At 43.4% G+C, this 26672-nt stretch overlaps 1 protein-coding gene, 11 non-coding genes and 1 pseudogene across 13 annotated transcripts; all 13 read left to right on the top strand.

Annotated features, from left to right (window-relative positions):
* The first annotated feature begins 440 nt into the window (after window positions 1-440).
* LOC117854328 (small nucleolar RNA snoR137) lies at window positions 441-583 on the top strand. The gene has a single exon (XR_004640257.1). It is a non-coding gene; the product is annotated as a small nucleolar RNA snoR137 (small nucleolar RNA).
* Window positions 584-1437: 854 nt separating this feature from the next.
* Window positions 1438-1574, top strand: LOC117854321 (small nucleolar RNA snoR77). The gene has a single exon (XR_004640250.1). It is a non-coding gene; the product is annotated as a small nucleolar RNA snoR77 (small nucleolar RNA).
* A 271-nt stretch (window positions 1575-1845) lies between these two features.
* LOC117854322 (small nucleolar RNA snoR77) lies at window positions 1846-1983 on the top strand. Its single transcript, XR_004640251.1, has one exon. It is a non-coding gene; the product is annotated as a small nucleolar RNA snoR77 (small nucleolar RNA).
* Window positions 1984-10244: 8261 nt separating this feature from the next.
* Window positions 10245-12807, top strand: LOC140222672 (uncharacterized; annotated as a pseudogene).
* A 749-nt stretch (window positions 12808-13556) lies between these two features.
* On the top strand, window positions 13557-23806 carry LOC117852314 (transcription factor IIIB 60 kDa subunit). 2 transcript variants are annotated; one of them, XM_034734345.2, is made up of 20 exons: window positions 13557-13887; window positions 15735-15839; window positions 16023-16104; window positions 16194-16269; window positions 16346-16431; window positions 16530-16606; window positions 19523-19579; window positions 19656-19768; window positions 20593-20672; window positions 20751-20837; window positions 21015-21095; window positions 21811-21960; window positions 22039-22215; window positions 22317-22401; window positions 22512-22570; window positions 22694-22774; window positions 22852-22926; window positions 23029-23112; window positions 23230-23277; window positions 23478-23806. In XM_034734345.2, the coding sequence occupies exons 2-20, from the start codon at window positions 15775-15777 to the stop codon at window positions 23637-23639; spliced, it is 1725 nt and encodes a 574-aa protein (XP_034590236.1). In that variant the 5' UTR covers window positions 13557-13887; window positions 15735-15774; the 3' UTR covers window positions 23640-23806. The 2 variants fall into 2 exon arrangements, with proteins under 2 accessions (XP_034590236.1, XP_072149422.1); XM_072293321.1 differs by lacking the exon at window positions 13557-13887 and adding an exon at window positions 15461-15485.
* A 59-nt stretch (window positions 23807-23865) lies between these two features.
* On the top strand, window positions 23866-23970 carry LOC117854311 (small nucleolar RNA snoR97). The gene has a single exon (XR_004640241.1). It is a non-coding gene; the product is annotated as a small nucleolar RNA snoR97 (small nucleolar RNA).
* Window positions 23971-24275: 305 nt separating this feature from the next.
* LOC117854293 (small nucleolar RNA Z157/R69/R10) lies at window positions 24276-24367 on the top strand. Its single transcript, XR_004640224.1, has one exon. It is a non-coding gene; the product is annotated as a small nucleolar RNA Z157/R69/R10 (small nucleolar RNA).
* A 71-nt stretch (window positions 24368-24438) lies between these two features.
* Window positions 24439-24537, top strand: LOC117854290 (small nucleolar RNA Z157/R69/R10). Its single transcript, XR_004640221.1, has one exon. It is a non-coding gene; the product is annotated as a small nucleolar RNA Z157/R69/R10 (small nucleolar RNA).
* Window positions 24538-24617: 80 nt separating this feature from the next.
* Window positions 24618-24753, top strand: LOC117854315 (small nucleolar RNA snoR80). The gene has a single exon (XR_004640244.1). It is a non-coding gene; the product is annotated as a small nucleolar RNA snoR80 (small nucleolar RNA).
* A 173-nt stretch (window positions 24754-24926) lies between these two features.
* On the top strand, window positions 24927-25017 carry LOC117854357 (small nucleolar RNA R38). Its single transcript, XR_004640284.1, has one exon. It is a non-coding gene; the product is annotated as a small nucleolar RNA R38 (small nucleolar RNA).
* Window positions 25018-25414: 397 nt separating this feature from the next.
* LOC117854337 (small nucleolar RNA R30/Z108) lies at window positions 25415-25515 on the top strand. Its single transcript, XR_004640265.1, has one exon. It is a non-coding gene; the product is annotated as a small nucleolar RNA R30/Z108 (small nucleolar RNA).
* Window positions 25516-25620: 105 nt separating this feature from the next.
* LOC117854351 (small nucleolar RNA Z223) lies at window positions 25621-25711 on the top strand. Its single transcript, XR_004640278.1, has one exon. It is a non-coding gene; the product is annotated as a small nucleolar RNA Z223 (small nucleolar RNA).
* A 188-nt stretch (window positions 25712-25899) lies between these two features.
* On the top strand, window positions 25900-25980 carry LOC117854353 (small nucleolar RNA Z159/U59). Its single transcript, XR_004640280.1, has one exon. It is a non-coding gene; the product is annotated as a small nucleolar RNA Z159/U59 (small nucleolar RNA).
* The last annotated feature ends 692 nt before the right edge of the window (window positions 25981-26672 follow it).

Genomic DNA, 26672 nt, shown 5'->3' with positions numbered 1-26672 from the left:
GGCCTGATTTACATCGTTGATGAGCCATATTATTATCACAGAGGGATCTGAATGGCCTTCCACATCTTGCTCCACGGCAGTTTTATTTTTCAATTTTTTTTAAAAATTCTTCTTTCTTCCTTATGCACCAGTTGAATGAACATGTTTTAAGTTTTAGCCTTGTCTGAAAAACTAATCATCTGTTGATACTCTTCATATCCATGTCTGAGGGTTCTCATTGTTGCTTTCCTACATTGATTAATATGATGATAATTTATATTAATCTGTCAATTGGATTTAGTCTCTGGTGTTTATCAAAATGCATACTTTTTCTGAAGTGCTTTTCTCATGGTGCGATGTGGAATTCTTTAGACCTGAACTGAAGAAGTAAGCTTACTATTGCATCTTGAGTTTTAGACAATAAGTAAGCTTAGCTTAACAATTTTTCTGTTTTTTGCTTTGTTGCTTCACCACTGGAAGAATGGCCTGGTTTTCTATTGTCTGGTCACTCTGTAGAGGGAAGCATAGATTGAACAAGAAGCCAGAATTAAACAGCACGATGCTTCCTTCTCTGCATCCGTGTTACCTGTCTCCTGGCACAACCCAAAACGTAAAAAATGATTTTACCAATTGAATGCTAACTCACGGTAGATCTGAATTATGCAGAATAATAGCTTAGATATGAGCTAACAGAGCTTTTCGCATTGACCTAACGTCTGGGCTGATAATGATCATGATTTAATTCCAAAGCTTTTATGATATTGTAAAATATGTCCATGCTCAATGCAAAAGTAACTCCGTAGGTAATTTTTATGTCCTAATTATTTTGATGATGGTGATTTTGGTGACTGTGGCTTGCTAGTGTACAAGGTTTTGCTCTCATTGCCAAGAGTTAGATGTACTTGGGAAGGCAAAATGGTCATGGATGTATGAGGGCTCTGAAATCCACATCACAACCATGTCTGCCGGCGCTTCCTCTCTGAGAAAAGCACTACCAAGGGCGTAGATTTGAGGTTGAGGCACCCAGGTTTCGTAACTAACAGAAGGATCGTCTTGTTGGGCCTAGCATTCTTGCATGCAAACTTTCTAGCGGTCCTCTGCTGGGTTCAAAATGGGCTATTCTGTTGGGTTAGAGAGTGCGCGAGCCTGCGAGGTATAATCAAGGGTGCTCACGTAGTTTCTCTCTGTACAGAGTTAACACCTAACTAGGGTTCCTCCCTTCCGTTCCTCTCCTTGTAAAATCTGTAGGACACCGCGCCGCCGTCAGGCAGCCCGGAATCGGAGCGTCCCCGCAGCTCGTCGCGTCAACCGTAGTCTGTCCGATCGTGAAGTTCTTCGTCGACGACGATGAAATTCGTTTATTCGCGTTTTCCGCAACCCCCCACTCCTTACCTCTCGTAGTTGTGTCAAATCGATCTCATCTCGGAAGGAGCTGAGAACGGCAACGAGCAATGATTCAGGCAGCCCCTTTGTCCGATTAAAATGGCAATGGAGGTGTTGCGTTGCTCGGAGAACAAATCTTCTGCTCTTCAGATCGGCTGAGGGGGGAGTTCGTTTCCCCTCATTGAGGCTGGTCTAGTAGTCTTAAGAACCATCTGTTTCTCTGCCTCTTGATCCTTTTTTTCCCTCTTCAATTATTTTCTTTCTATTTGCGGTTTAAATTTAATTCATTTGCTCTTCAGGAAAGTTTCACAGGTTCACCTCAGTAAAGAATTCAAACGAGAACCTTTTGATTAACATGTCAGTTTCGTTCTTGTCCAAATATAAATTGTGAACGCTCGGTAACTGGATAAAAAGATTGAACATTCTTTCTGGATCACGGTGGAAATGGCGTCGTCAAATTACAACATCAACGAGAAATGATTCAGGCAGCCCCTTTGTCCAAACTCAACGGCAATGGAGGTGTTGCGTTTCTCGGAGAATAAATCTTCTGATCTTCAGATCAGCTGAGAGGGGAGGTCACCTTCTCTCGTTGAGGCTGGTCTAGTAAGTCATAAGAACATCTCTTCGTTTGTTTGCCTTTTGAAATGATTTGGAAAAATTAAGTGCAAATAACTCTGAATCTGATTCAGTAGAAGTGCAAAGAAAGTAAGAAAAGAAGTGCAAAAGTTTCTTTGAACATCAGAGCGAGAGAGATGCCCTGCATGGTACACCGAAGCAAATCAAAAACTGAAATTGTGAACGCAGTACAGAAATAATATCCGATTTTACAATCGAATATAACTGTGAGAATTTTTGGTAACAGCAAGATCTAATGATTGGATGGTGGCCGCGGCCGGACGACATGCCGATGTGACAGTGGGGGTGGGGGCGGCGGCGGCGTCTGCGGTGGTCGACGACGGTGCCTTATCGGGCCAGCTTTCGGCGCTGGCGGTGCCCTCGCCGTCCTCCCCAGCACAGCAACCGGCCATGCCCTCCCGGTGAACAGAGCAGCCAGTATGGTGAGGCCGGCGAGGAGCTCCAGCAGTCTCATCGTGGCTTTAGGTTTACTCCCGGTGATCTGCTGAGCTAAATTTTATACTGAACTTGAGCGTCTGACTCAGGTGATGGCATGGAGGGGCCTCTTGAGATCCGAGCGACCACATGATGGCATGATAGAATAATGGAATGGCAGAGAGATGGTAAGCAGGTAAGGTGTATTGGCAGAAGTTGCTGCTGATGCCTGATGGTACATGTCCTCAGACTGAGACAGGTCCTAGTTCATTTTGCTGATACACAATCATATGATGTGTTAGTTTTGTCCATTTGGATCAAGGAGTAAAGATCTACTGACGATTCAGCTAGCAAAAATTGATTCACAAATATTGGCCTATATTGAATCCGTAGAGCCGTAGAACTACAAGTTCCCTGATGCTGGTGTAGTAGTCTTAAGAACATCTGTACTATTTTAAGGACGGTAAAATCTTTTCTGCGAGTTTTATTAGAAGAAAACAAAAACAAACCGTTGGTCCATGTTCTTAGGAGAAACCAGATAAAAAAACCTTACGACGAGAAGAACATGAACGCCTGTGTTTGTTTTTTTTTCTCTAGCCAAATCTTCACAGTTAACAGCAAATGAAAAAAAAGATTTATTTGAACAACGATAAGTCCGGTGCATTGTTTACATTCTGGGCTAACAAAAGAAATTGGAACTAATGAACGTGGCAACAGCATTGTGCGTGAAGACAAGTGCACACTAGCGACTTGGAGCGGGATGAACTGCCAAGTATGTAACGTTAGAGACGTGGTTGTGGTCTGGCGCTGACGGTGCCGGAGGACGCAATGGCTGCCCGCCACGCCGACGATACCACGATGGCGGCGTCCGACGTGGTGTCCGCTCGCTGTGCCGGTGACGACGACGCCGTCGTGCCGGCAGCGGCTGCGTCGGACGGAGGCTCAAAGCACGACGGACGTCGCGCTGAGGACACGGTGGCCGGCGCCCGCGGCGACAGTACGGCGAGAAGACGTCGGTGTATCGGCGGGGGCCATGACACGCGCGGGCTCCCCTGCGTGTTCGGTCGCGGCGATGGCGGTGCCTTCACTGCCCTCCTCAGCACACCTGCGGTGGACTGAGCAGCCACGACGGCGGAGACGGCGAGGAGCTTGAGCGCTGCCATTTGCGTTGCGGCGAGGGACGGTTGGTTGCTCTGTCTATAACAAAAAAAAGTTGGGCGGTTGACGCCTGATTGCTCGTAAATCCGGAGTCGTAGCGCGTTGAATCTGGTCCCTATCCAGCGATTCCTGCTTCATGCAGAGACTGCAATCCGAACTGAGGACGGTTTTTTTTGAGTTAGCTCACCCTCGCGAGATCGTGACCCTTTATCCCGCCTATTGTAGCACGTGTGTCGCCCAGGGCATAAGGGCATGATGATTTGGCCTCATCCTCTCCTTCCATGACTTGGCCTCATCCTCTCCTTCCTCCAGCTTAACACCGGCGGTCTGTCCAGGGTTTCAAACTCATAGTGGCAACTAAACACGAGGGTTACGCTCTTTGCGAGTATGTTGCTACACGTCAACAATTTTATGGGCCGTCTCATGCAATGCCTCGTAGAATTTTCGACGATGTGGAGGAGACAGAGCGAGGAGAGAGAAAAGGGTTAAACAACCATCTCATGAACTAAATTTTAGAACTATGAGACAACTCAACAATAATTGTACGAGTTGTTGTTACCATGTAACTCATAATTTTTCTTTTTTCATATGCACAAATTAAGGAATTATATAGCTTGACCAGACAACTTATAAGACAACCTATTGTACAGGTTATTTGTTGAGTCATTTAAATCCATTAAGTTGTATCAAGATTACATGTCAGATCGCCTATTAGATGACAACTCATTGTACGGGTTATGTTGAGTCGTCTCAAGATTACATGTCAGACCGTCGATTAGATAACAACAATTCTCAAGATTATGTGTCAGACTGCCTATTAGATGACAATAAACCCATTATACGGGTTATCTGCTGAGTCGTCTTAGGATTACGTGCGAAATTATCCGCTGAGTCGTCACACGGTCGCAGACCGCCTGTTACTGAATCAAAGACACGTTCGAGCGAGTGGGACGCGTCTCGCGGGAGAGCAGTCGAGCGAAGGCGAGAAAAATAATGGGATCGGATAACACCGGGTGCGGAGCGGTATCAAGTTTCTACGGGCCTGTTTCCATTCACGCTGCAATTAGTTGCGGAGCAGTCCAACCAAACTAGAAACAACGGTAACAGATAGCCCTGTGAACCGATTACAGCCTAAAGCGGGTGAACCAAACAGCACCCAGGAGTTACAGATCTACCACAAAGTTCCCCCATACACTTGATGCTATTCAAACGTTCCAAGAGTCCAACCTTATCTACCTCCAAACGCTGGCACAAAGTCAGGAGGGGCACCCACCCTTTCCCTGGCACAAAGCACTCATCAAGTCATCATGGACTCGACAAGTTCGACGAATGATTGCAGCTCTTCGTTGTCTTTCATGAGCCCTGCAGCCTCTTCTTTGAGGCGGTTTACCTCTGCGCATTTTTGAACCAAAGACCACTGGGTTGACTCGCTTCCTTAGGCTAATCCCAGTAGGAGTTTCATAGAGGTTTCATGCACATTAAATACGGTGACACATCAGCATATGTGATGACATGGTATGGTAGTTAGGCTAATCCCAGTGGAAGTTTCATAGAGGTTTCATGCACATTAAATACAGTGACATATCAGCATATATGATGACATGGCATGGTAGTTATGAAGTGAGAGAGGGAAGGAGTTTCATCAGGATGAAACTGTATATACACTGTTTCCAAGACTATGAAACCTAGTGAAACTTGCATTGGGGGCTATAGAGTTTCATTTCATCTAACCATATCCAATCACATGCCTCACAATTAAATGTCATGGGCATCCTATAAAATCGTGAAATGAAACTGTGCACTTGGACTCCCTGTTTTATTCATGAGAATACACCTCATGGGATGATGTAGCATCTTTGGAAATAATGCAATGAAACCTTGCACTGGGACTAGCCTTATGAAGTGAGAGAGGGAAGGAGTTTCATCAGGATGAAACTGTGTATACACTATTTCCAAGACTATGAAACCTATTGAAACTTGCATTGTGGGCTATATAGTTTCATTTCATCTAACCATATCTAATCACATGCCTCACAATTAAATGTCATGAGCATCCTATGAAATCGTGAAATGAAACTGTGCACTGGGACTCCCTGTTTTATTCATGAGAATACACCTCACGGGATGATGTGGCATCCTTGGAAACAGTGCAATGAAACCTTACACTGGGACTAGCCTTAGCTCATTGATCATCTTCTTCTGGTCTGCCTATGAAAGCACACATATTAATACTAGCCTAATGGAAAATTGAACTTAAAAGACCAGAGAAGTTTTTACTGCCTCTAACCTCATCTTTAAGCTTTGTATTTTCTTATGCTTGTCTTTCGTTATCGTTTCCATGATTTTTGGTGAAGCACATCTATTTTCCATATTTTTTTATGATTTAGTCTTGTAAAAAATACAAGCATGTTTCACCTAGTTTCATATAGCGACCCTTATTTTTCCTAGTGAGAATGTTCCATATGTGATGAAAAAAAGTGGTTTCACATTTTTCAGTGACATATTCTATTTATTATGCAAAAAGTAAGATTTCACCATCTAAAATAGTGTACAAAACATCTAAACTAGGGTCAGAAACACTTTTACAAGCACAAGCTCAATGTAAAAAAGCTAACAGAGGTGGTTTTACTATTTTAACATTTTTGTGTGATTTACCAAGCATTTAAAGGTCTAGACACTAAATAAAATCTAGAAAAATAAATACATCAGTGACATGTACAAAAGTATTTTTATGTGAAACTAAACAACTCACTGATTCTAAAAAAAGTGGTTTGGCATTTTTATAGTTTTTCTAAATTTAATTATGCATTTTCAAAGTTCAGACCATTTATTTCAAATTAAAATCAGAAAAGTCGAAGTAGTTTTACGAAGGGACCCTACATGTTTTCAAACATTCACGAATAGGCCCCTGGAATCTAACACGAAGGCCCCTGGAAGAAACTCAAGTCTCGCAATGTGGCCCTCGCGGTGGCTGGCGGCGGGTCCGGCCAATTCCGGCGAAACGGCGGTGCGGCGGTGAAAGATAAGGGGCTGGGCGTGACTGGTAGCTCACCTCGAGCGGATTTGGTGAAGAAAGGAGCGGCGGAGCGGTCTGCCGGTGGTGAGGACGAAGACCAGCGGCGGGCTTGCGCGTTCCGGCGAACTCGTCGGTGGGAAGGCCGCGGCGAGGGCTCGGGGAGCAGCAGTGGGATGTGGGTGAATCACTGGCGGCTCGAGAGGCAGCGGCGCTGCGCGAGAGTGGGGTCTCCACGGTGAGGCGGCTCTGCTCAGTGGCGGCGGAAGGGGGAAGCTAGGGGAGGGGCTCTCCGGCGGGGCAATGAAGGCTTTTAAAGCCGCAGGAAGCTGGAGGGAGGTGGGGCGAAGCTGCTGGGCGTAGAGACGTAGCCGGGCAGCGAGTGGGGTAGGAAAGCAGGGCGGAACGCCTTTGGCCGGCTGCGCGGATTAACGAGTGGCGATGTGGAGCTGCGGGCGAGGCCATGGCCGGGCGAGATTGGGAGCGTGAAGGATCGTTTTGCCTCGCGCGCGCATAGGCCAGCGGAGGGAGCCCGACTCGTCTTGTCTCGCCGGCAGTTGGGTGGAGCGCGGGAGCCGGTAGGCGGAGGCGGCGAAGGAACGACGCGCGATAGGGTGGGCGAGATGCGGAGCGGAGGGCGGATACGAGCTTGCGGCGCGATTGGGCAGTTGCAGCGCTCGTCTGGTCATGTCGCGGCGGCGGTTGGCCGGCGGCACTGCGCCGGTGCGGCGGCGCGACGCGCCAGGCGTGATCGCCAGATCGGGCACATGTGCAGCGCGAGGGAGCACATGTGCACATGTGCAGATTCGGGTTGATTTTGCGCCAAGGTTTAAATTCAAACTTTGAAAATTTCCAATACAAAAATTTTAGTTTGAACTATACCCTACAACTCCTAGAAAGACTTTAGGATCAAAACTTGGCTGGATTTAGAGAAAAAGAAACGTGAACTTTGGTGGAACGCTGTTTACTGGGACTTGGCAGATTTTGAATTGAAGCTGTATTTGAGAGTTTAGCTGAACTTTGGCTCAAGTTTTAAAATGGTTCTACTCTGATTTATACCAAGGTAAAATGGACAGTATTGTAGTACACACTTCACACTCTAACTCTTAGAAAAGGCTCAGGTCCAGGTTAGTTTTGGATTTGGTAGTAATTTACATGCCAAAATGGACGACATTCACTGTTCTTGGACTTAGAGCTTTGTGCTGAAATTTAAGCTGGTGCTGTTTTTGGTCTCAAATTTGAAAAGGTTCCAATTTGAACTGGTCCAAGCTCAAATTAACAAAGTTTCTCTCTAAGGTTTATTCTACAACTTTTATAAAATCTTCAACTTTAAACCAGGTCTAGAATTTGACAGCAGAACTCAATCTTCTCTATCAGCTATGCCTTTCATGACTCTGAGGGGGTGTTTGGATACGAGGTGCTAAACTTTAACAGTGTCACATCGGATGTTCGGATGCTAATTAGAAGAACTAAATATGAGCTAATTATAAAACTAATTGCAGAACCCTGTGCTAATTCGCGTGACGAATCTATTAAGCCTAATTAATCCATCATTAGCAAATGGTTACTGTAGCACCACATTGTCAAATCATGGACTAATTAGGCTTAATAGATTCGTCTCACGAATTACACTCCATCTGTGCAATTAGTTTTATAATTAGTCTATATTTAATACTCCTAATTAGCATCCAAATATCCGATGTGACGGGTGTTAAACTTTAACACTATGAAGCCAAACAGGCCCTGATTTTGATAGGGACTTGAATTACTATTGAATTTCAACCCTATTTTTGAACATCTTCCTCTTCAAGTTAGAAAAAGTTCAAATAATAAAAGTTGTTTGTCTTTAAAATTTTACAACTCTTATATTGGCAAAAATTAAAGTTGTTATATAAAATTTGAATTTTATGAATTACCTCCAAATTAAGCTTTTAAAGGGCATTTTAGTCCATTTAAGTGCTAGATTAACTTCTAAACTCTCAGCAAGGTTAATTAAAACTAGGGTTGTTACAACTCCCTCCGTCCTGGAAAAACAAGTCACCCAAGGAATTCTAGAATAGATTAACAAGGAAATAAAATGACCTTGATTGCCCCTATTTATTAGCTATATTTGGTGCTAATTGACTGCCGCACGCACATGCACACATGCCAAATTGAGTATAATGACTTATTTTTTGATAAATTTTGAATTATAAAATGACTTGTTTTTAGGATGGAGGGAGTAATTGCGGACGTGAAGTGTGCCAAATTGTCTAACAGCTCTTGATTTGTCTGTTGGGACACAATAATAGGAAATTTTGGGCCTGATTGGTTGGGCACCAAAGTCTGCCAGGGCAGGGCTAAATTTTTTTGACACTTGATTGGTTCAAATCCAAAAAATCGGCGTGCTGATATTTCTAGGCACATCGGCAGCATTCAACTGACCCGCGTTTTGACTGTTCCTGCCACGCTCCCTATTCCCCTTCCTAATTTGAGCTCTCGTCCTCTTCGCGACTCCGCCTCTCCGTCTTCTCTCTTCACGCAACCACCGGCCAGCCCGCCATCAGCTACTCTCCGAGTTCCCATGTTCTCGACCATCATCAACACCGGAGTTCCACCATCACCCATTCACCCGTTCCTGTTGCAGATTAAAGGGGCCGTACCTCAATTACACATGGGGTAGGAGACTCCTTTCATCGATTGCCGCGTTGATTTGGTGGGTTCTCTGATCCTCTCCAATCAATCCATCTATTCCAACTAGCATGTGTTCCTCCACTACAAACCTCCATCAATTTTGTAGGTATAAATTTCTAATTTATCTTTTGTTTATAGATCTGTTGTATCGACGTGCTGACGCAAAGCGTGTGAGAGCATAGTAGCCATCTCCTAGATGCGTTGGTCACAAAAAATTAAGATATTTTAATCATGAAATCCTGCTCCTTTGATCTCTTTGTGCATACCTCCACCAATCTGTACGTTTTCTAAACATGGGCATTCGGCATTTGTTTGGATACTTGCATCGTTCAAACTTCAGATCGAAACAAAAGGAAAATTGCTTGATTCTGCTGTTCTGCAACCTCGTAATTGGTCCTTGGTCAAATAGACATGGCGCCGCTGCGCTATGCGTCATGCGTCGCCGCCGCCGGCGGGAGTGCCGTGGGTGGGGCTTTTGTTTGTCGTCAACTTGAGCAACTCGGTGGCCTGCAGTTTCGGCCTCAACTGATGATTTGTTAATTTTTCTCAGACCTACTCGTTTCTTTTTGTTGCTCCACGAATTCCGTCATGCAGTCTGAATCTGTGTATTGATAGCACTTCTTGAGCCCTTTATCTAGAGTTAATTTCCAATTTTTGCAAGATTTTAGTTCTGATTTACTTATCTAAAATCTGACCACTTGACATAGCATTCTAGGTAACAAATTCACCACCCAAAGCCTTTGGTTAACATAGCGAGATGTACTTTATAGTATTTCAGTTATTTATTTTACCAAACATGATTAATTATTGGCTGTTGATTTACGCTATGCAGTGCAGTAGTTCTTTATGTGTCATTTATCATATCAACATTGTTTTATTTGGCTATTGATATATGATTTGCATCTTTTTTTTTCTTCTTGCTTGTGCATGTTGGATATAGGCCTACACATAGATGGACAATAATCAGCATCAATTCTTTAATAACTGTATGCGGAGGCAAAAGGCCCTAGCTTTTCTTGTTCTACTGTTGTTCTTGTGGTGGAGGAACCAAAATGATAAGAGGAGTAGAGCCAAGAGTGTGAAGTATGCTCCGCTTGTGCAAAGGGATATCTGGCGTAGTAGTGAACTAATTAGGTTGATTGACACCTCTGACAGAATATGTATACGTGAACTGAGGATGTCCCGCCCTATGTTCTACAACCTTTATTTTCGGCTAAGGGAGAGGGGCCTATTACTTGATACATTTCATGTTTCAGTAGAGGAGCAAGTGGCAATGTTTTTGAAGATTGTTGGGCAATATCACACACACTCCTCTACTGCAATTGCATTGTGGAGATCTGGATGGACAGTGAGTAGGTACTTTAATGTCGTCTTGCGTGCCTTGGTGAAGTTAGCTCCTGAACTAATTTATGTTAGATCAACATCCACACATCCTAAGATCACCAACAGCCCGAACAGATTTTATCCATATTTTGAGGTAACTGTCAGTAGTGCATTGACATATTTTTAAGCACTTATATATAAAAATGCTTGACATATGTTTTTGTCTTTTCACATAGGGATGTATAGGGGCACTAGATGGCACTCACATCAGGGCATGTGTGCCTGCTAAATTTGTGGATAGGTTTAGGGGCCGCAAGTCATATCCCACACAAAATGTCCTAGCAGTTGTCGACTTTGATCTGCACTTCACTTATGTCCTAGCAGGGTGGGAGGGGTTTGCTCATGACTCTCTCGTGTTGCATGATGCCCTATCTCGTCCAAATGGAATCAAAATCCCTGAAGGTATTAATGGATTTTTAAAATTCGTATAGCCCATGACTCGAAATGTCCAAAAGAGCTTTTCAATCATCGCCATTCCCAACTTAGGACAACAGTTGAGCAGGCATTTGGCGCTCTCAAGAATCGCTTCAAGATTCTTAGTAACAAGCCATTCATACCCCTAAAGTCACAGCCCAAGGTGGTCATTGCCTGTTGCGCCCTTCATAATTGGATGCTGGATGACGACACTGATGAGTTCATATATGATGAGCCAACTTGGTATGACCATCTACCGAGGAGTGAGAATTGTATCTCTGATCAAGAGGCTGATGTACGTGAGTGGGCTGCCAAGTGTGATTCAATTTCCCAGCAGATGTGGAGTGATAGACTTAATAGTAATATTACCGTTGACAATGTTAGTGCTAGGTGCAGCTGGTGTCTTTTGGGTTGGTTTGGACTATTAATATTGGGTCTGTATGTGTACTTTTGTAGCTGTGTACTCATTTTGTGTACTGTAGTAATGCACTTGTGCTTCTGTAAGTAAACAATATGATTACTTTGCTAAATGCAGTAACTTTCTTTCTCTGCAACTAGTATATCGTATGTTTTATATTTAAATAATGGTTACTTATTGTTATCCTTCGTTTATAGCATGGGTAAGCAAAACAAAATTGGGAGTACTGACGTTATATATTGTGAGAAGTACATAACATGGACTGATGACACCACTGAGTTCATGCTTCAGTGGTATGTTGACTACCAAAAGGACAAACCTGCTACCTTTAGGTGGAAGCAACACCACCACCGTCTGTGTGCAGAAGCGTTAAATGTTAGATTTGAAATCGGAGCTACCAGACACCAAGTTTATCGTCACTTCAGGGCATTCAAGGAGAAATGGAATTGGATAAGCCATGCTATGGCTAACAGTGGCAATGGTTTTGATGCAGCATCAAGAAAGTTCAATCTTCCCTACTCAGAGAAATCACCTTCTAAGCTTGGGGTAAGTTTATCCATTGCATACCTTATGCTGACGAATAAGCACTATATCATGTACATAAGTCTCTAGCTTGTGCACTAATTAGTTAGATGTTAGTATATATTATCTTCAGTGAAAAACTATGTACATGATTAATATAGTTCTTGAAGGCACTGTTGGACTCACTACTTAACATTTGTTGCAAACAGGAAAATACAACTATCTTACTCAGCCTATCAAACTCTTCCATCACATGGAAGAGCTGTTTGGAGAATCTGCACAAGCTAATGGATCCTTAGCTGTTGACCAGAACACTTTGGATGTCGAAGATGATAAGTCTGAATCAGGTGCTGAACATATTGAGAATGATTCTGACACTATTGCTCGTAGTAGTCCAGTAGTCGTAGAAACTATTGCTCATAGCAGTCCACCGGTCGAAGACACTATTGCCCACAGCAGTCCAGAAGCTGTAGGCTTCAGTTCTGGTATGAAGCGCAAAAACATGAAATCGCCTATGAAGAAGCATCGAAAGGACAAACCAAAACATGCTAAAGCTTTAGAGAATGATCCAATTGCAGGAAGTATTGTCATGCTTGCCAAATCCATTGCTGCACCTTCAGATCCTTATGCCAATCTTTGGAAGCGTACTAAGGATATACCTTTCCCACCACGTGATAAGGTTGATATTGCATCCTTCCTTTCCAAGCCGAAGCAGGTGTACTTGCGCAACTACTTGAATGCTGCATCTGATCAGTCATTTGGAACTTGGGTCACTGATTACTTAGGTGCCAAGTATAGTACCAGTGGTGTATGAAGGTGAATATGGTAGCTCTGTGTGAATCTGGATGCCGAAGCTTGTGGTAATTTGGACTGCATGGTAGCTCCGTGTGAATAAGGATACTGAAGGTTATGGTATTTTGGACTCAGCTATGTGAATACGGATGCTGAAGCTTGTGGAATTTTAGCAGTATGGCAGCCCTGTGTAAATTTGGATGCTGAAGCTTATGGTATTTTGGATGTGCTCTTTCCTCTAGGTGGACACATATTGATGCACTTGCTTGTGCTATTTTGGAAGTGTAGTAGATTGTCATGAGCATGCTGCTGTAACCTGTGCTACGTAGAACTGTTTTAGGTAGTTAGGGAAATAGTGTTAGAATAGTACACTAGTACTGTAGCACAAGGTTCATTATTTTGTGTTGATCTTAGATGAAGATGCCTCGATTTGATGAACTCCTTTACATCATATGTAGATATATTATCATTTTACATCATATGTAGATATATTATCATCAGTGAACTTTTGTTATGCAAGTTGCATGTTCTAAAAATATATGTGGTATGAATTATGGACATTGACATTTGTATTTTGGCATCAAACCAATTGGGGGTCAAAATTTTTGCTGTCACATTTTGGATAAAAAAAAATTTGCCCAGGTTTTGGCATGCCCATGTTTTGCCTACCCTAATTTTGGTAGGGTAAGCACCACTAGGGTAAGATTGGTGCTCTACCAATCAGGCCCTGTTACCCGCGTTGCCACCGCTTATGCGCGTGCCGGTTGTTCTTTTCTTCCGCCCGCCTCCTCTCGCTTCCCGCCCGACGCCTCGTCTCGCTCCCCGGCCGACGCCTGCCGCTAGGGTTCCGCCGCACCCGTCCTCCGGCGGCGGCGCCCCTCCTCTGCCTCCCTCAAGCCGGCGGCGGCGCTCCACCCACCGAATCGAGCAGCGGCGCCCCTCGTCCACCTCCCCTGAAGCTGGCTGCGGCGCCCCTGAAGCCGGCGGCGACACCCCTCCTCCGCCTCCCCTCGAGCCGGCGGCCACGAAATCAAGCCGGCGGCGCCCCTCCTCCACCTCCTCTGCACGCCGGCCACTTTCCCCTTCCCGATCTGGTGCTAAGGTAAACTTCTGAATGAATTTTCCGTTCCAAAGCCTAAATGAAAATCCTTCATATTCATGCTAAATATATGCAGGTTGGAAAAATATATCGTTGGAGAAGAAACGGTCATAGCAAATTGTTTTTTTTTTCAGTTTACTCATTGCATTTTTTCCTTCCTAGTAGAAAGATCCTTGTGCGCTCAAATTCTCGGCAGCACTCACAAATCAGACGCTGCACTTACTGAAGCACATCTTACCTCTGCGCCTTCGTGCGGACCACAATCCTCGTGGGTAGCGGACGAGGAGCGCCGTCCGCCTGTTGAAGCGGATTAGCCGCAAGCGGGCAACTGGGAGAGGAGACAAGCACTGGCGACGGTGACGATTTCATGGAGGAAGAGGGTGGTGGCTGGTGGTGATCCCGTTACGGTAACCGCCGGGGGGTCGCACGGCCGTGACGCGTCACGGCGTCGGACGTCGCCGGCTCGCCGCGTCCAGGTCGAGCGGTGGCGGACCGGCACTCAGGTGCTGTGCCGGCACGTCTGGAGGCTAGAGCTCAAGCTGGAGGACGGCTGCAGCGCGGCTGGAGCCTGGAGGGCGTCGGGACGGTCGGGGTCGGGAGGATGCGGAGGTTTTGGACCTTTTTCCCCCAAAACCTAGTTGTCCTGCACGCGATTTGAAGAGGGGGAGAACCCAATGGTGTTGAGCGCGCGAGTCTCGTAGAGAGAGATCCGAGAAGAAAGGAGGATATGCAATGCGGCGACGAGGTCGGGATAGGGCGACTCACCAAAGAGCGATGGCGCTGCCTGTGCTGTGTTGGAGGCGGGTCGAGTGGGGTGGCCAACAGTGGATGGAGAAGGCCGACAAAGAGTCGTCGGAGGCTGGCGGCGACGGCGTGCGAGCGATCGGTGAAGGCAGTGGGTAGTGAACGGTTTTAGCCGTCTTCACTGCCCACTGCCTTCACCGATCGCTCGCACGCCGCCGCCAGCCTCTGGCGACTCTTTGCCGGCCTTCTCCGTCCACTGCTGGCCACCCTACTCGACCCGCCTCCAACACACAGCACAGGCGGCGCCACCGCGCTTCGGTGAGTCGCCCTATCCCCATCGCCGCATTGCATATCCTCCTCTCTCTTCTTGGATCCCTCTCTACGGGACTCACGCGTTCAACACCATTGGGATCTCCCCCTCTTCAAATCGCGTGCGGGACTACTAGGTTTTGGGGGGAAAAGATCCAAAACCTCCGCATCCTCCCGACGCCCTCCAGGCTCCAGCCGCGCCGCAGCCGTCCTCCAACTCGACAGCTACAGCTCCAGCCTCCAGGCGCGCCGGCACAACACCCGAGTGCCGGTCCGCCGCGGCGACGTTCGACGGCGTGATGCGTCGCGGCCGCGCGACCTCCCGGCGGTTACCGTAATCACCACCAGCCGCCACCCTCTTCCTCCTTGAAGTCGACGCCGGTGCTTGTCTCCTCTCCCGGTTGCTCGCTTGCGGCTAATCCGCTTCGACAGGCGGACGGCGCTCCTCGTGCGCTATCCGCGAGGATTGTGGTCTGCACAAAGGCGCAGAGAGGAGGGGCCAGGCCGCGTCTCCTGCGCCTGCTCTGCTCCCCAGTTTGGTCATCAAGGTAAGATGTGCTTCTGTAAGTGCTTCTTGCGGCGTTTGATTTGTGAGTGCTGTCGAGAATTTGAGCGCACAAGGGTCTTTCTATTAGGAAGGAAGAAATGCAATGAGTAAACTGTAAAAATAAAACATTTTGCTATGACCGTTTCTTCTCCAACAACATTTTTTCCAACCTGCATATATTTAGAATGAATATGAAGGAGTTTTCATTTAGGCTTGGAACTGAACGGGAATTTCGTTCAAAATTTCACAGGTTGATATGACCTGATCATCCAAGGCTAGTTCCTTCAGCAATGGTTTATTGTACTCACTGTGCTGATTACTGCCCCTCAATAAAGGACCCCGACAAAGGATACATGTGAGATCTCCCTGTTCTTTCTATATTATTCTAGTGGGATGTGATGCAAAACCAGTCAGTATGATTCTTATGAACATGGCCTTATTTACTGCTCTGTTAATGGTTAACCATTAGATTTTCACAAAGCAATTGGTGCTCTTGTGCTTGTTTGTTGATACGTTAACTGACATGTTTGATGATCAGATGCTGCGGTACATGTGGAAAGGTTCTTGATGAGGAAATATACACTGACGAGCCTACTTTTGTTAAAGATCCCTCAGGGACGGTGGGTTTTGCCTCCATGCTTTGTAATATTTGGGCTTTTCTTTTCCATTTACCCATTGCTCAGATTAAAATGTTTTGGGGGCTATACAGAGCCGCTTGGCTGGAAGTATTCTGGCAAGCATTGGTTCTCACTATTCAATGTCCCGTGAAAGAACCTTAGAGAAAGGTATTAATCTTTGGGCTTTTATTTATTTTACTTTTCTTTCTACTCTGTGAACTAATTTTTATACTTTATTTTACAGGGAAGGATGAGATTAGTCAGATCGTCAATAACTTACATGTCAGCGGTGGAGAAACTATCATTAGCAAGGCTTATTGCTTCTATAAGGTCTATATTGGTCTATATTTCTATTATAAGTCAATAGTCATGTTGTTTAAATGGAATGCACCATCATGATTTTGATGCTGCTTCTTTTTGAAGTGCAGCTAGCTATTGACCGTAATTTTACAAGGGGGCGTAGAACAACCCATGTTGCAGCTGCTTGCCTTTACATTGCCTGCCGGTATGCTACCACTGGCCAGTTACTTAATGAAACTTCAGAAATATTTTTGTGTAGTCTGCTAACTTCTGATCAAATATGGCCATTTGTTCTGCAATTTGTTTCCACCCTGGCTACTTTTGATGGGACTACTAGTAGTTAATGTTATATTATCTCCCCTTCTGTTTTTCAAAAAGCTAATACAGGTTTTACTTCAATTATATCCATTAGAAAAATAAACACTTAACCTTCAGAAGCTTCATCTCAGCGGTCCATAAGGATTACAACATTTTAAATGCCCAAATTATAACACAAAGTAAGCTTTTCCAGGCCACATAAATGCATCTCAAACCCATTCAAGAGGCTTTGTTAATATGTGATGCATTCCTCCAAGTAAGCAAAATGTACATGTTCCCTGCATATTTATTGTACAGTTTTTAAAGAATGCCCTATCATTGGAACCTAAGGTTACGATTTACTAAATTTTCTACTGCTGAGTTCTTAGCAGCCAGGATTTGTTAGACCTTTTTTACTTTTTTGTTTCTATTGCCTAATAAAGGCTCCATGAAGCATGAGTAATATCATCATCTATGGGCGTGCTTAGTAGTCTAGCTCGTTACAATTTTAATTATGAATACGGTCAAGAAAAACAAAACAGATAATTGAGTTTGCCAAAAGTTTTGTAATCTGCATCGTGTTTACCTTCCAAGTTCTCACAGCTGTTGTTGCATGTGCCACACCGACTTAAATTCAGCAAGACCAATAAAGGCCAGTCCTGCAATAGAATGATTTTTTAGTCTGTTAGTGAAGTTTTAGTATCCAAGTGGTTGACTTGAAGTGGTTCATGCAACAATCTAAATGAATACTACTGTAGAGTCCATAGCTAGATGTGTACACATAGGGAAGAGAAACGGGACTAAATAAATTCATAAAGAAGTAAAACTTGGTCAAAAAAATGCTGCCTCCAGTCAACTATTTTCTTTTGAAATTAAGAATAGAATGATATTGTGTTCACCACACCTCAGCAACAAAAGAAATAAATTTTTTTTGTTCCTTTCATGCTGTATATACTATATAGTAGCTGAAAAGTATTATCAGGTTATCTTTGTCTGACACTTGGGAACATTCGTGTTGTGTATTAAAACAAGAACTCTTAATCAGATCCTAAATCATTCTCTTATCATAACATATGTTACGACAATTGTAGATAATTAGTGGCAATGGGCACTATTTCCACGGGCAAAGAGATTAAATATAAGATATTTTTTTGCAGAAGTGACAATTGATGGCACAGTAGGCCCAGAAGACACAAAACCTGATATAACCTCCAAACAAACTGCAGTGACTGCATAGCCCTCCAGGTTGAGATGAGCTAATTTCTGTAGACCTGAATTGAACACATGAAGTAACTTGAAATGAAACTTCATGTTACTGAACTAAAGCAATGAGTTAGTAAAAAATGTAAATAGACCTAAGAAAGCACGTGACTTTAACACTGAAACCCACTGAAAGCAATGAAACCCACCAAAAGCATAGTGCAAACCTGATTGAAATGCTGCTGTCGCTGTTCACCTGAGAGAAGAAACAGAGGCTTGAGCTGCTGCTGCGTGCCTGCACTGCACCAAAACAATACCTGTGCCCAAGAGCAAAAACTGCAGGCGCTGATGCTCCTCCTGTCACTGCACCGTATTACCTGTTGGGCAGAGAAATAGAGCTCTAGCAAAACCAAGCCGAGCTGCAGCTAGTGCCAACTGACAGAAACAACACTAAAGCCGTCGCACTGCTGATGGCCTGCGTTCAGAAGTGAAGCTTCAAGAGCTATCGAGCAAAGGCACAGAGCAGAGCTGCCAGATCAAGCTCCAAGAGCAGAACTAGAAATCTAAATAGTGGAAAGCGAGAAATTCGATGAGGGAGCTTTTGCTGACAGAAAAATATGTGGCACCAGAAGATACTATTCAGAGCCGCAGTCCGCTACTTGCGCCTTGTGTTGAACAGAGCAGCTGCAGAACCAAAACAGCCGCTAGTTCACCCAAATTTTTCAAACCGTAGTTCTTTCGGTCGGCGGGGGCAGCCGGAGTGCGGCGGGGATAGGGTGAGAAAGATGGAGGAGGCGGCAAAGGAGAAAGAGATGCGGCTCTGGCGGGTAGGCAGCTGCGGGGGTGGGTTGCACGCCGGATGCCGAGTGGGCGGCAACGGCCGGGGTAGCCGGATTGCGGCGGGGATAGGGTGAGAAAGATGGGGGAGGCGGCAAAGGAGAAGTAGTTGGGGCTATGGCGGGTAGGCAGCAGCGGGGTCCGCCACCGTCGCGCCCCTGTCCGGCTGGCACGGAGGGAGAGAAGGATTGAGAGAAACAACGGAAGGAAGAAAGGTGGTGGCTTGGCTTGGCTTCTAGAAGTTTCCGAGGTGGGCACGGACCTCTGCCCCGCAGCCCCCGCCGCCGCCGCCAAGGCCACGCTGGAGGCGGCTCGCCCCCTGTGGCTGCTGCAGCGGCGGCATGCGGCCATAGTGTCGGCGCCTCTGCCGCCCGAGCAGATCTGGCCGGGCAACACCGTCGCGCCCCTGTCCGGCTGGCGAGGGTGGCGTTTAGTCTCGCGGATCTCATTGACAGGTGGAGTCCCGTGCGGACGGTTCGCTCATGAAGTAAACGGAGTAAATTTTGGACCCCACCTGTCAATGACGATTATAGTAACAAATTAAGCATTAGGCCCACCTATCAATGAGATTAAGTTGGACCAAACCAAAGAAGTGGGCAGAAGTGTTGCTTACTTTAATAATAGGTATATATTTCTTTCTTAATCATCAAAATATGAAAATACCGCGCTCATGATTAATCATGCTTTTAGTGGTATGTTTTGCAAAGTATATTCTGGTTCCTTTTATTTTTGTTTCAGCAAGCTCTATTATAGTACTAATGTTCAGTTTACCTACTTTTCTTGCCAGGCAAAGTAAGAAAGCTTATCTTCTTATCGATTTCTCTGACTATCTGCAAATCAGTGTGTTAGTATCCCAACTATTTGATCCTTTATCTAGTATGAATCAATGAAGGGGCTCACCTGTATTTTGTTTGTTTCAGTTATGTCCTAGGTGCTGTTTTTCTCCAGCTCTGCCAAGTTTTGCTACTTGCAGATCATCCAGTTGTTCAAAAGCTTATAGATCCCAGCCTTTTCATCCATCGTTTTACAGAACGTAAGCTGATGACATATTCTGTTGCATTGTATATTTCGTTCATTTGCTCTTGTGTATGTAGTATGAGCAATTGTTCAAAGGGTTGAGGTATGCACAAATATTCTAAGATACTGTCAGTGTCCAGGTTTGTTGATGGTTGGGACTTGGGAGCAGCCTCATTTTGCCTGGTCAATCATGGCTTTCCCATTAAAGTATTTTAATCTTGAAACTCTGCAGAAGATTGTCACATAGCATGTATTTCAGCTCCAATACTCACAAAAGCTACATTTGCCATTAATATGTATATAATATTACTCAATGTTGATAATCTTTCTTGTGCGTTCTAGGCTTTATTTGGTTATTTAGTGCAAGTAACCCGTCAAGATTCCAACCTGGGTCTATTTTTATACTAAATAATAGTAGAACGCTATTGGTACCAAAATAAAAAAGAAATCATTGCTTTGTGGGTTCACACTTTTTTTTAAAGTGAACTGTTGGATCACCCGGTGGACTATCAAATTGGCACTGGAGAGGTTGTATGCAAATTAAAATATTGCCTCTATTTGTTTGGCTAATCCATTCAGTGCAATTTGAGACTGAACTAACCTCACCTCATGGCTAACCGAAAATTGCGCCATGGAAAAATTTGTAGAGTGGTTTTGTTTTTTGTGCAAATGTTGCAAATTACATGCCATATGGGTTATGTCTATGGTATTCGACATGTATGCTGCAATTGACGAGGTCCTTGTGGGTCTTGCTTCTAGGATTGACCAGAATTAGTTCCTTTATTTATGTTCTTGGGTCTGATTATTCAGGTTTTGTTACAATATATTGGTTTATTTTAGGTTTGTTGGGGAGGAGGGATAATGCTGTCTCAGACACAGCTTTACGCATTGTAGCTAGCATGAAGCGAGACTGGATGCAGGCAGGCGTTCCTTCCTATGTTTCTCTTATCTTCTTTCACAAGGCTGAATAAGCTTACCACCTTTACCCTCTCTTGCAGACTGGGAGGAAGCCAAGTGGATTATGTGGTGCAGCATTATACATTGCTGCACTGTCTCATGGGTACAATTACACCAAGGCAGATGTTGTATGTCCTGATGCTCATGAAATATCTTGAACTTATTTGATAATTTATACTAGTGTTATCCTTTGCCAACTTACATTTGTTTTTTTTATGTATGCCTGTGCATATTTCTGTGTGTAGGACATAGGCATATGGCTGAACATTGTAGTGACGGTGTCAATTCTATTGTATGTTTCTCAGGTTGCTGTTGTGCATGTCTGTGAAGCCACTCTAACTAAGCGATTGATAGAGTTCGAAAGTACAGATTCTGGCAGCTTAACGGTATGCTTCTTTCTTCCATGAAATTTCCAAATTTGATGAACCAATAGTTTATAACATTCAGTTGAAATTCCTTTTTGGTTATACAATTTATTATTGGCACAGTGCGCATGTGAATGGCTGACAGTAACTCATGTGGTGATGTTCTCATATAAAAAGAGTCATTTGTTTGTAAGCTGCTTTTCTATAGCATAAGGAACTGTCAGCTCATGATAATGGTTTAAAATTCCATTTTTGGAAAAAAAGCTCGGACCCAGAAAAAGGTGATACCAGTCCTTTCTATGCCAGTAACTGCAAGCAACCTAAATTTGTCATGTGGTTTTAGTTTGTTCGTATAAATTTATATTTTAAGAAAGGTTAATTCATAACTTTAGTTTGGCGATTCTAGTCCTGTTCGCACAAAGTTAGCAGTACCTAGCTAGTTCACTTTCAGAAACACTTTTTATCAGTTTGAACTAAAACAAATGCAATTGCATTGCAATGCTCTTGGATCGGTATTCGTTGTCCTGCTACCTTCTAGAGAAAACTGTTCACTTATTGATTTGCAACCCGCATCATGGTGTAATAAACAAGTATGAACCTTAGCAAGCAATATTAAGACATCCCCTATCAAAATACATTGCTTGATTTTGTCATTCTTAATGCATGTTAAGCAACATGTTCTTAAACAGTTCTCTTAAGATGTGAGTATGCCTATATCTTCATGCCCCTTTGTTAGATTGAAGAATTTCTGGCAACAGCTGATGAATATAATCAAGAGCCTGTTTCAAAACGTTCACTCAAGTCTGGAGAAATTCTTTGCAAGCACAAGGGTAAAGAAGGTTTTGAGCATTTTGCTCATGGACTTTGTGAAAAATGCTACAATAAGGTAAATCACATCTACTATGCGCATAGCTCATTGACTTGCAGATTTCATTTGCTTTTGACATTTCGTATTATTTCCCAGTTCACTAAACTGTCGGGTGGACTAGAAGGTGGTGCTAACCCTCCAGCATTCCAACGAGCTGAAAAGCAAAGACTTGAAGCTGCTAAAAGGGCTGAAGAAGCTGTTGCAGTTAAGGAGGCAGCATTGGAAGAATCTCTTTGTGACACACAGAATTCTGATGTTGAGAACCCAAGAAAGGTAATTGTTACATGCTATTTCTTCCATCACATTTTTTGTGTTGGAACTCGTGTCCTTATTTCCCCCCCTTTTTCTGTGCTCTGGGAGCTCACTTCGAACAGGGTGTAAGAGAAGATAAATCTTCAACAGTTGCATCCGGGGAACTCACAAATGACTCCGAGGTGTCCAAGGATCCTGAAGGGGGAGGTTTTTTTACTTCCTGAACCATCATACTTATCGATACTTTCAGTTTTCCTGTTTCAGTTCCATGTTATGTTGATTGTTTCGGAAAGCTGAATGCTATCTTGCATACTTAGGTGAAAATTGTGAAGGCGATGCTGATCCGGAAAGCCTTTCTGATATTGACGATGTAGAGGTACTTTCACAGTGAATTTTATCATATTTTTTTTGAGGATTTATTCTATGGCACCAGTAGTTAGATGTGGGGTGATGACCAAGCAAGCTTTTGTAATTTGCTGTAATGCTACGAGTTTTGTAGGTTGATTGGTACCTTCACAATGAGGAAGAAACGCAATATAAAAAGATTATCTGGGAGGAAATGAACAAAGAGTACCTTGAGGTAGCGATGACCCCATCAATGTAACACAGTATCTCATCTTGACTGAGGATGCTACTGCCTGCCGTTTGGTTTTACAGGAACAAGCAGCAAAGGAAGCTTTGGCAGCTGAATTGGCAGCTAGAGGTGTTGTTGTGGAAGAGGGGAAGAAGAAAGTAAGAAATGATTTTGTGCAATCAAACTTCATGTGTTCATTACACATTTGTTTACCATTTTATGTTGGGTGGTATGATTATTCGTGGATGTTTCAAACATAGAAACGAAAGCGTAATGAGGACATCAAGAGCTCAACACCTGCTGAAACACCAGCAGAAGCAACATTCAACATGCTGAAACGAAAGGTAGATTACTTGTGCTGTCACATACACCTGAAATAATTGTCCTATGGGCACTGTAATTGCTTTTTGAACTTCGTTTGTAAACCAGCTGAAATTTAATATTTAATGTCCCTTCCACAGGGACTTGGTTCAAAGGTTAGTGAGGGAGCTGTTGGCGAACTATACAAGGTATTTCTGTTTATTCATATTTATATTATATTATAAGATACTATTGTCATGTAGAATTAATAAAGTATTTGCGAGTTGAATGAATTATAATTCTTGGCTGTGCTGCTGCTTTTATTTTGAGAATCTAACTTAACTGCTCATACTGTCTTGCATATTATGCTACATTTTTGTGACTCGATGGTGATCGATTTTGCAAGCAGACTAAATATGAAGATGGCGATGCAAATAAGAAAGACGAGATGGACTTCGACGCACAGTATGAGCAGGACAATGCGGATGGCGAAACATTCGATCATGGTTACAACTACGATGCTGATGGTGCAGGAGCCTACAATGGCATTGATGATTTTGATTTCTTTTAGCCGCATTTGTAGAGCGGCACGCCGACCAGCATGACCTTTTGGGACAAGCTGGAAATTGATCCGGAATATACGGTGGCAAAAGAATCTTCACCTGTACGCTACTATAGTTTAGTTTCATCTTTCTATGTCTAAATGCATTTGTTAGTATAATTTCATAGTTTCATTGATCTTCTGTTGCAACAATGATGCTGAGTTTTGTGCCGAGTTTAACTATCCTCGCGCAAGTGATTTCTGATTTGCGCAGAGGCTGAAAAACTCGGAAAGTGTGTGTTGTCATCAGCTTCGTCTCTTTTTTACTGTGAGATGGGAGTTAAATAACAGCATGATATTGTCTACTTCAGTGAAAACTGTGGACCTAGTTTTCTTTGCAACAAAAATCAACATTTCGGCTTTCTGAAACCTGGAAACCTAGGGAATTTAGTCCAACAAATAGCACAGGCTTATTCACCAAGTTAGCCTGTGCTATTTGTTGGACTAAATTCCCTAGGTTTCCAGGTTTCAGTGCAAAATACATGCCCCATCCATAATGTGTCTCTGAAAACCTGAGGCTACTAGCCCTTGTGTTATTCTCTCTGAGTTGCATCACGAATTATATTCATATTTTTTTAATTCTGTGGTTACATTTGTTGATTTGAGATTGGAGCAGTGATGAGCACTTTGTGGACTAGAGTTTCTGATACTGCCTTTTAGTATTTGACGACCAAATCCTTGGCTGTCTGAGCTCTGAAATCTCAACTCAACCTTTAGTTTATTTAATTTATGTCGTTTTTTACTTCCTGATGCAATAGTTGACCTGATATTTTGAGTGGTGATGAACAATTGTGTTTTGGATAGTTTCTGATACGGCTACTTTGTGGTAGTAGTTGAAGACCAAACCCTTGGCTGTCTGAACTCAAATCTCAGAGTCCACTAATGCCTTTATAACTTTATCATCTTTAGTAAGGTTTGTATTTATTCCTTTTGTAAGATGCGTCCATTACCAATTCTGGAGGATGATTTCGTTCCTCTCGGTATAATGGCTTGAACGCAACATGCAATTCTCCTGATGTGTGGTTATATCCTGATTGGTGGTGTTGTTGGTGCCAATCCAATCCTGGAAAGGCTACGTACATTCTCATGTAAAATTGATCATATCCCCATGTGTTTTGTGGGATCTAAATGATGTGAAACTTTTAAGGTGAAAGTGCCCAATCTTGATTATTACGGTTTACCATGATAGTTCTTTCATATTGAATAGGAAGATCTGATATAGTCCATGAACTTGCACTTTTTATGCCATTGATCTGTTGATGTGGATGATGATAACACAAGTAAAATACAGTTATCCCTGTCTGACTCCTTCATAAGGGTGCTGATAATACTTTAATCTGACACACATGCATGTTCAATGTAAATGATTGTTTTTCTAGTCCATTTTCTTTTTGTAGGAGCAACATTTACAGATTATTATATTCCTGTGGTGTTGTTGGATCATGGCATTTGATATCACCATGGTTGTGGAATAGGAGGCCCATCACAACTTAACTTTTTGCTGCCCATTTGCATGTTCATGATGGCCAATTGGATCAGATTTGACTCAGACAACTCGGTAAATTTACCAAGGGCTATAGTCATAGTCATCTCTCTCTAAATATTGAGATTGATCCATATGCCGGCTATCCTCCTGATTACTGGACTGAGCCATATGAATTCTGAATTCTCTTTCAATCTTGGTCACTCTCTTCAAATGTTTTTTTTTTGTTTCTTTTGTTTACATTTGTTTTTACATTGGATGGTGTTGTTGCCATGAGGACAAACAAGCTCCCTCTTCTGAAGACATTTGAGGATGCTTGCTGGCAGAATCGAACCAATTAACCTTATTGCCATCACTGAGCAACCAGGGGTCTCCATCCCCCTTTTTTCTTTGCTGTTTCTCTCTTTTCACGTTCAGCAATCTTGGATGCTAATCAAGCAACTAGCCAGGTTGGCTTCTGTGTGATTGAGTTGGCAGTGATGATACGACCTTTCAGCTTAAAATGCAGTTTTGCTTCTGAGAATTCGTACCAGATAAAGTTGGTATTGGTCTCACGTTTTTCACACCCCTTTGTTGCTTTAGATTGTAATGTTTCTCCTAAACTATGCATCTTATTGGCCTACCATCCCCATAAGACAAAATTCAGGCTATTTCATTCTGCTACAGACAACTTTTTTTTTATCATGTTATGTCTCTTTGTTCAGCATTGGCTTGGTTTTGGATTTGCTTGCTATGGTGGATAGACAGTTCTCCGATGATGTAAAAATACTTTCGTTCTTCTGAAGTTACAATGTGGAAGAACAATTTGGAGACCTGAACTGAGGAGATTCTTACAAAATCTGTTTTTTCCCCTTCTTTTTTTTTTCTTTTTTTTTGATTTTTGATTGATGCGGAAGAATCTGAGTACATATGCTTTAGATTCTTTTTTTTTCTTTTTGCGAATCAGACAGTACATATGCTCACATACACACACATTCACCTCTACGAACATGCACGCAACCTCCTATGAGCACCTCCGAAAAATTTAGCCACGAAGTCACCACTGGTGCCTCACTGTGGAAGGTCACGTTATCTATCACTGAGAGAATAGCGTCGGTTAAATCCTTTAATAAATCCTGAAAAATACGAGTACCAGTGCCGAGCTGAGGACTCAGTGAGAACTCCATCCTGATGGGAACCTTACCAATTGATCTCCAATTGATCTACGTTCGTCATTTTTTTTTCCAGTTCCCAGTAGAGACAAAGTTTCGGATCTGCTGGTAAACTAAAAGGAGATCAGGTAAACTAAAAGGAAATCAACAATTAGAGGGCTCACTAGTACGTCGCATTATAATATGCCTAGAAAACTTTGTTGTGTTGGGGCAAGTAAAGAAGAGACAACCTCTTGAATAGTGAGTTACACAAAGATGCCGCATTTGAGGGCTTGTGGATCTTATTAAGTAAACAGACAAACTAAGAACATGAACTCATGAAGAGCATGAGAATTGTCTAGATGGGTGATACCAAGGTGAACTAGACTC

The sequence above is a fragment of the Setaria viridis genome, chromosome 4, assembly GCF_005286985.2.
Source record: "Setaria viridis chromosome 4, Setaria_viridis_v4.0, whole genome shotgun sequence".
Classification (NCBI taxonomy): domain Eukaryota; kingdom Viridiplantae; phylum Streptophyta; class Magnoliopsida; order Poales; family Poaceae; genus Setaria; species Setaria viridis.
This window is presented reverse-complemented; position numbering and strand designations above follow the sequence as displayed.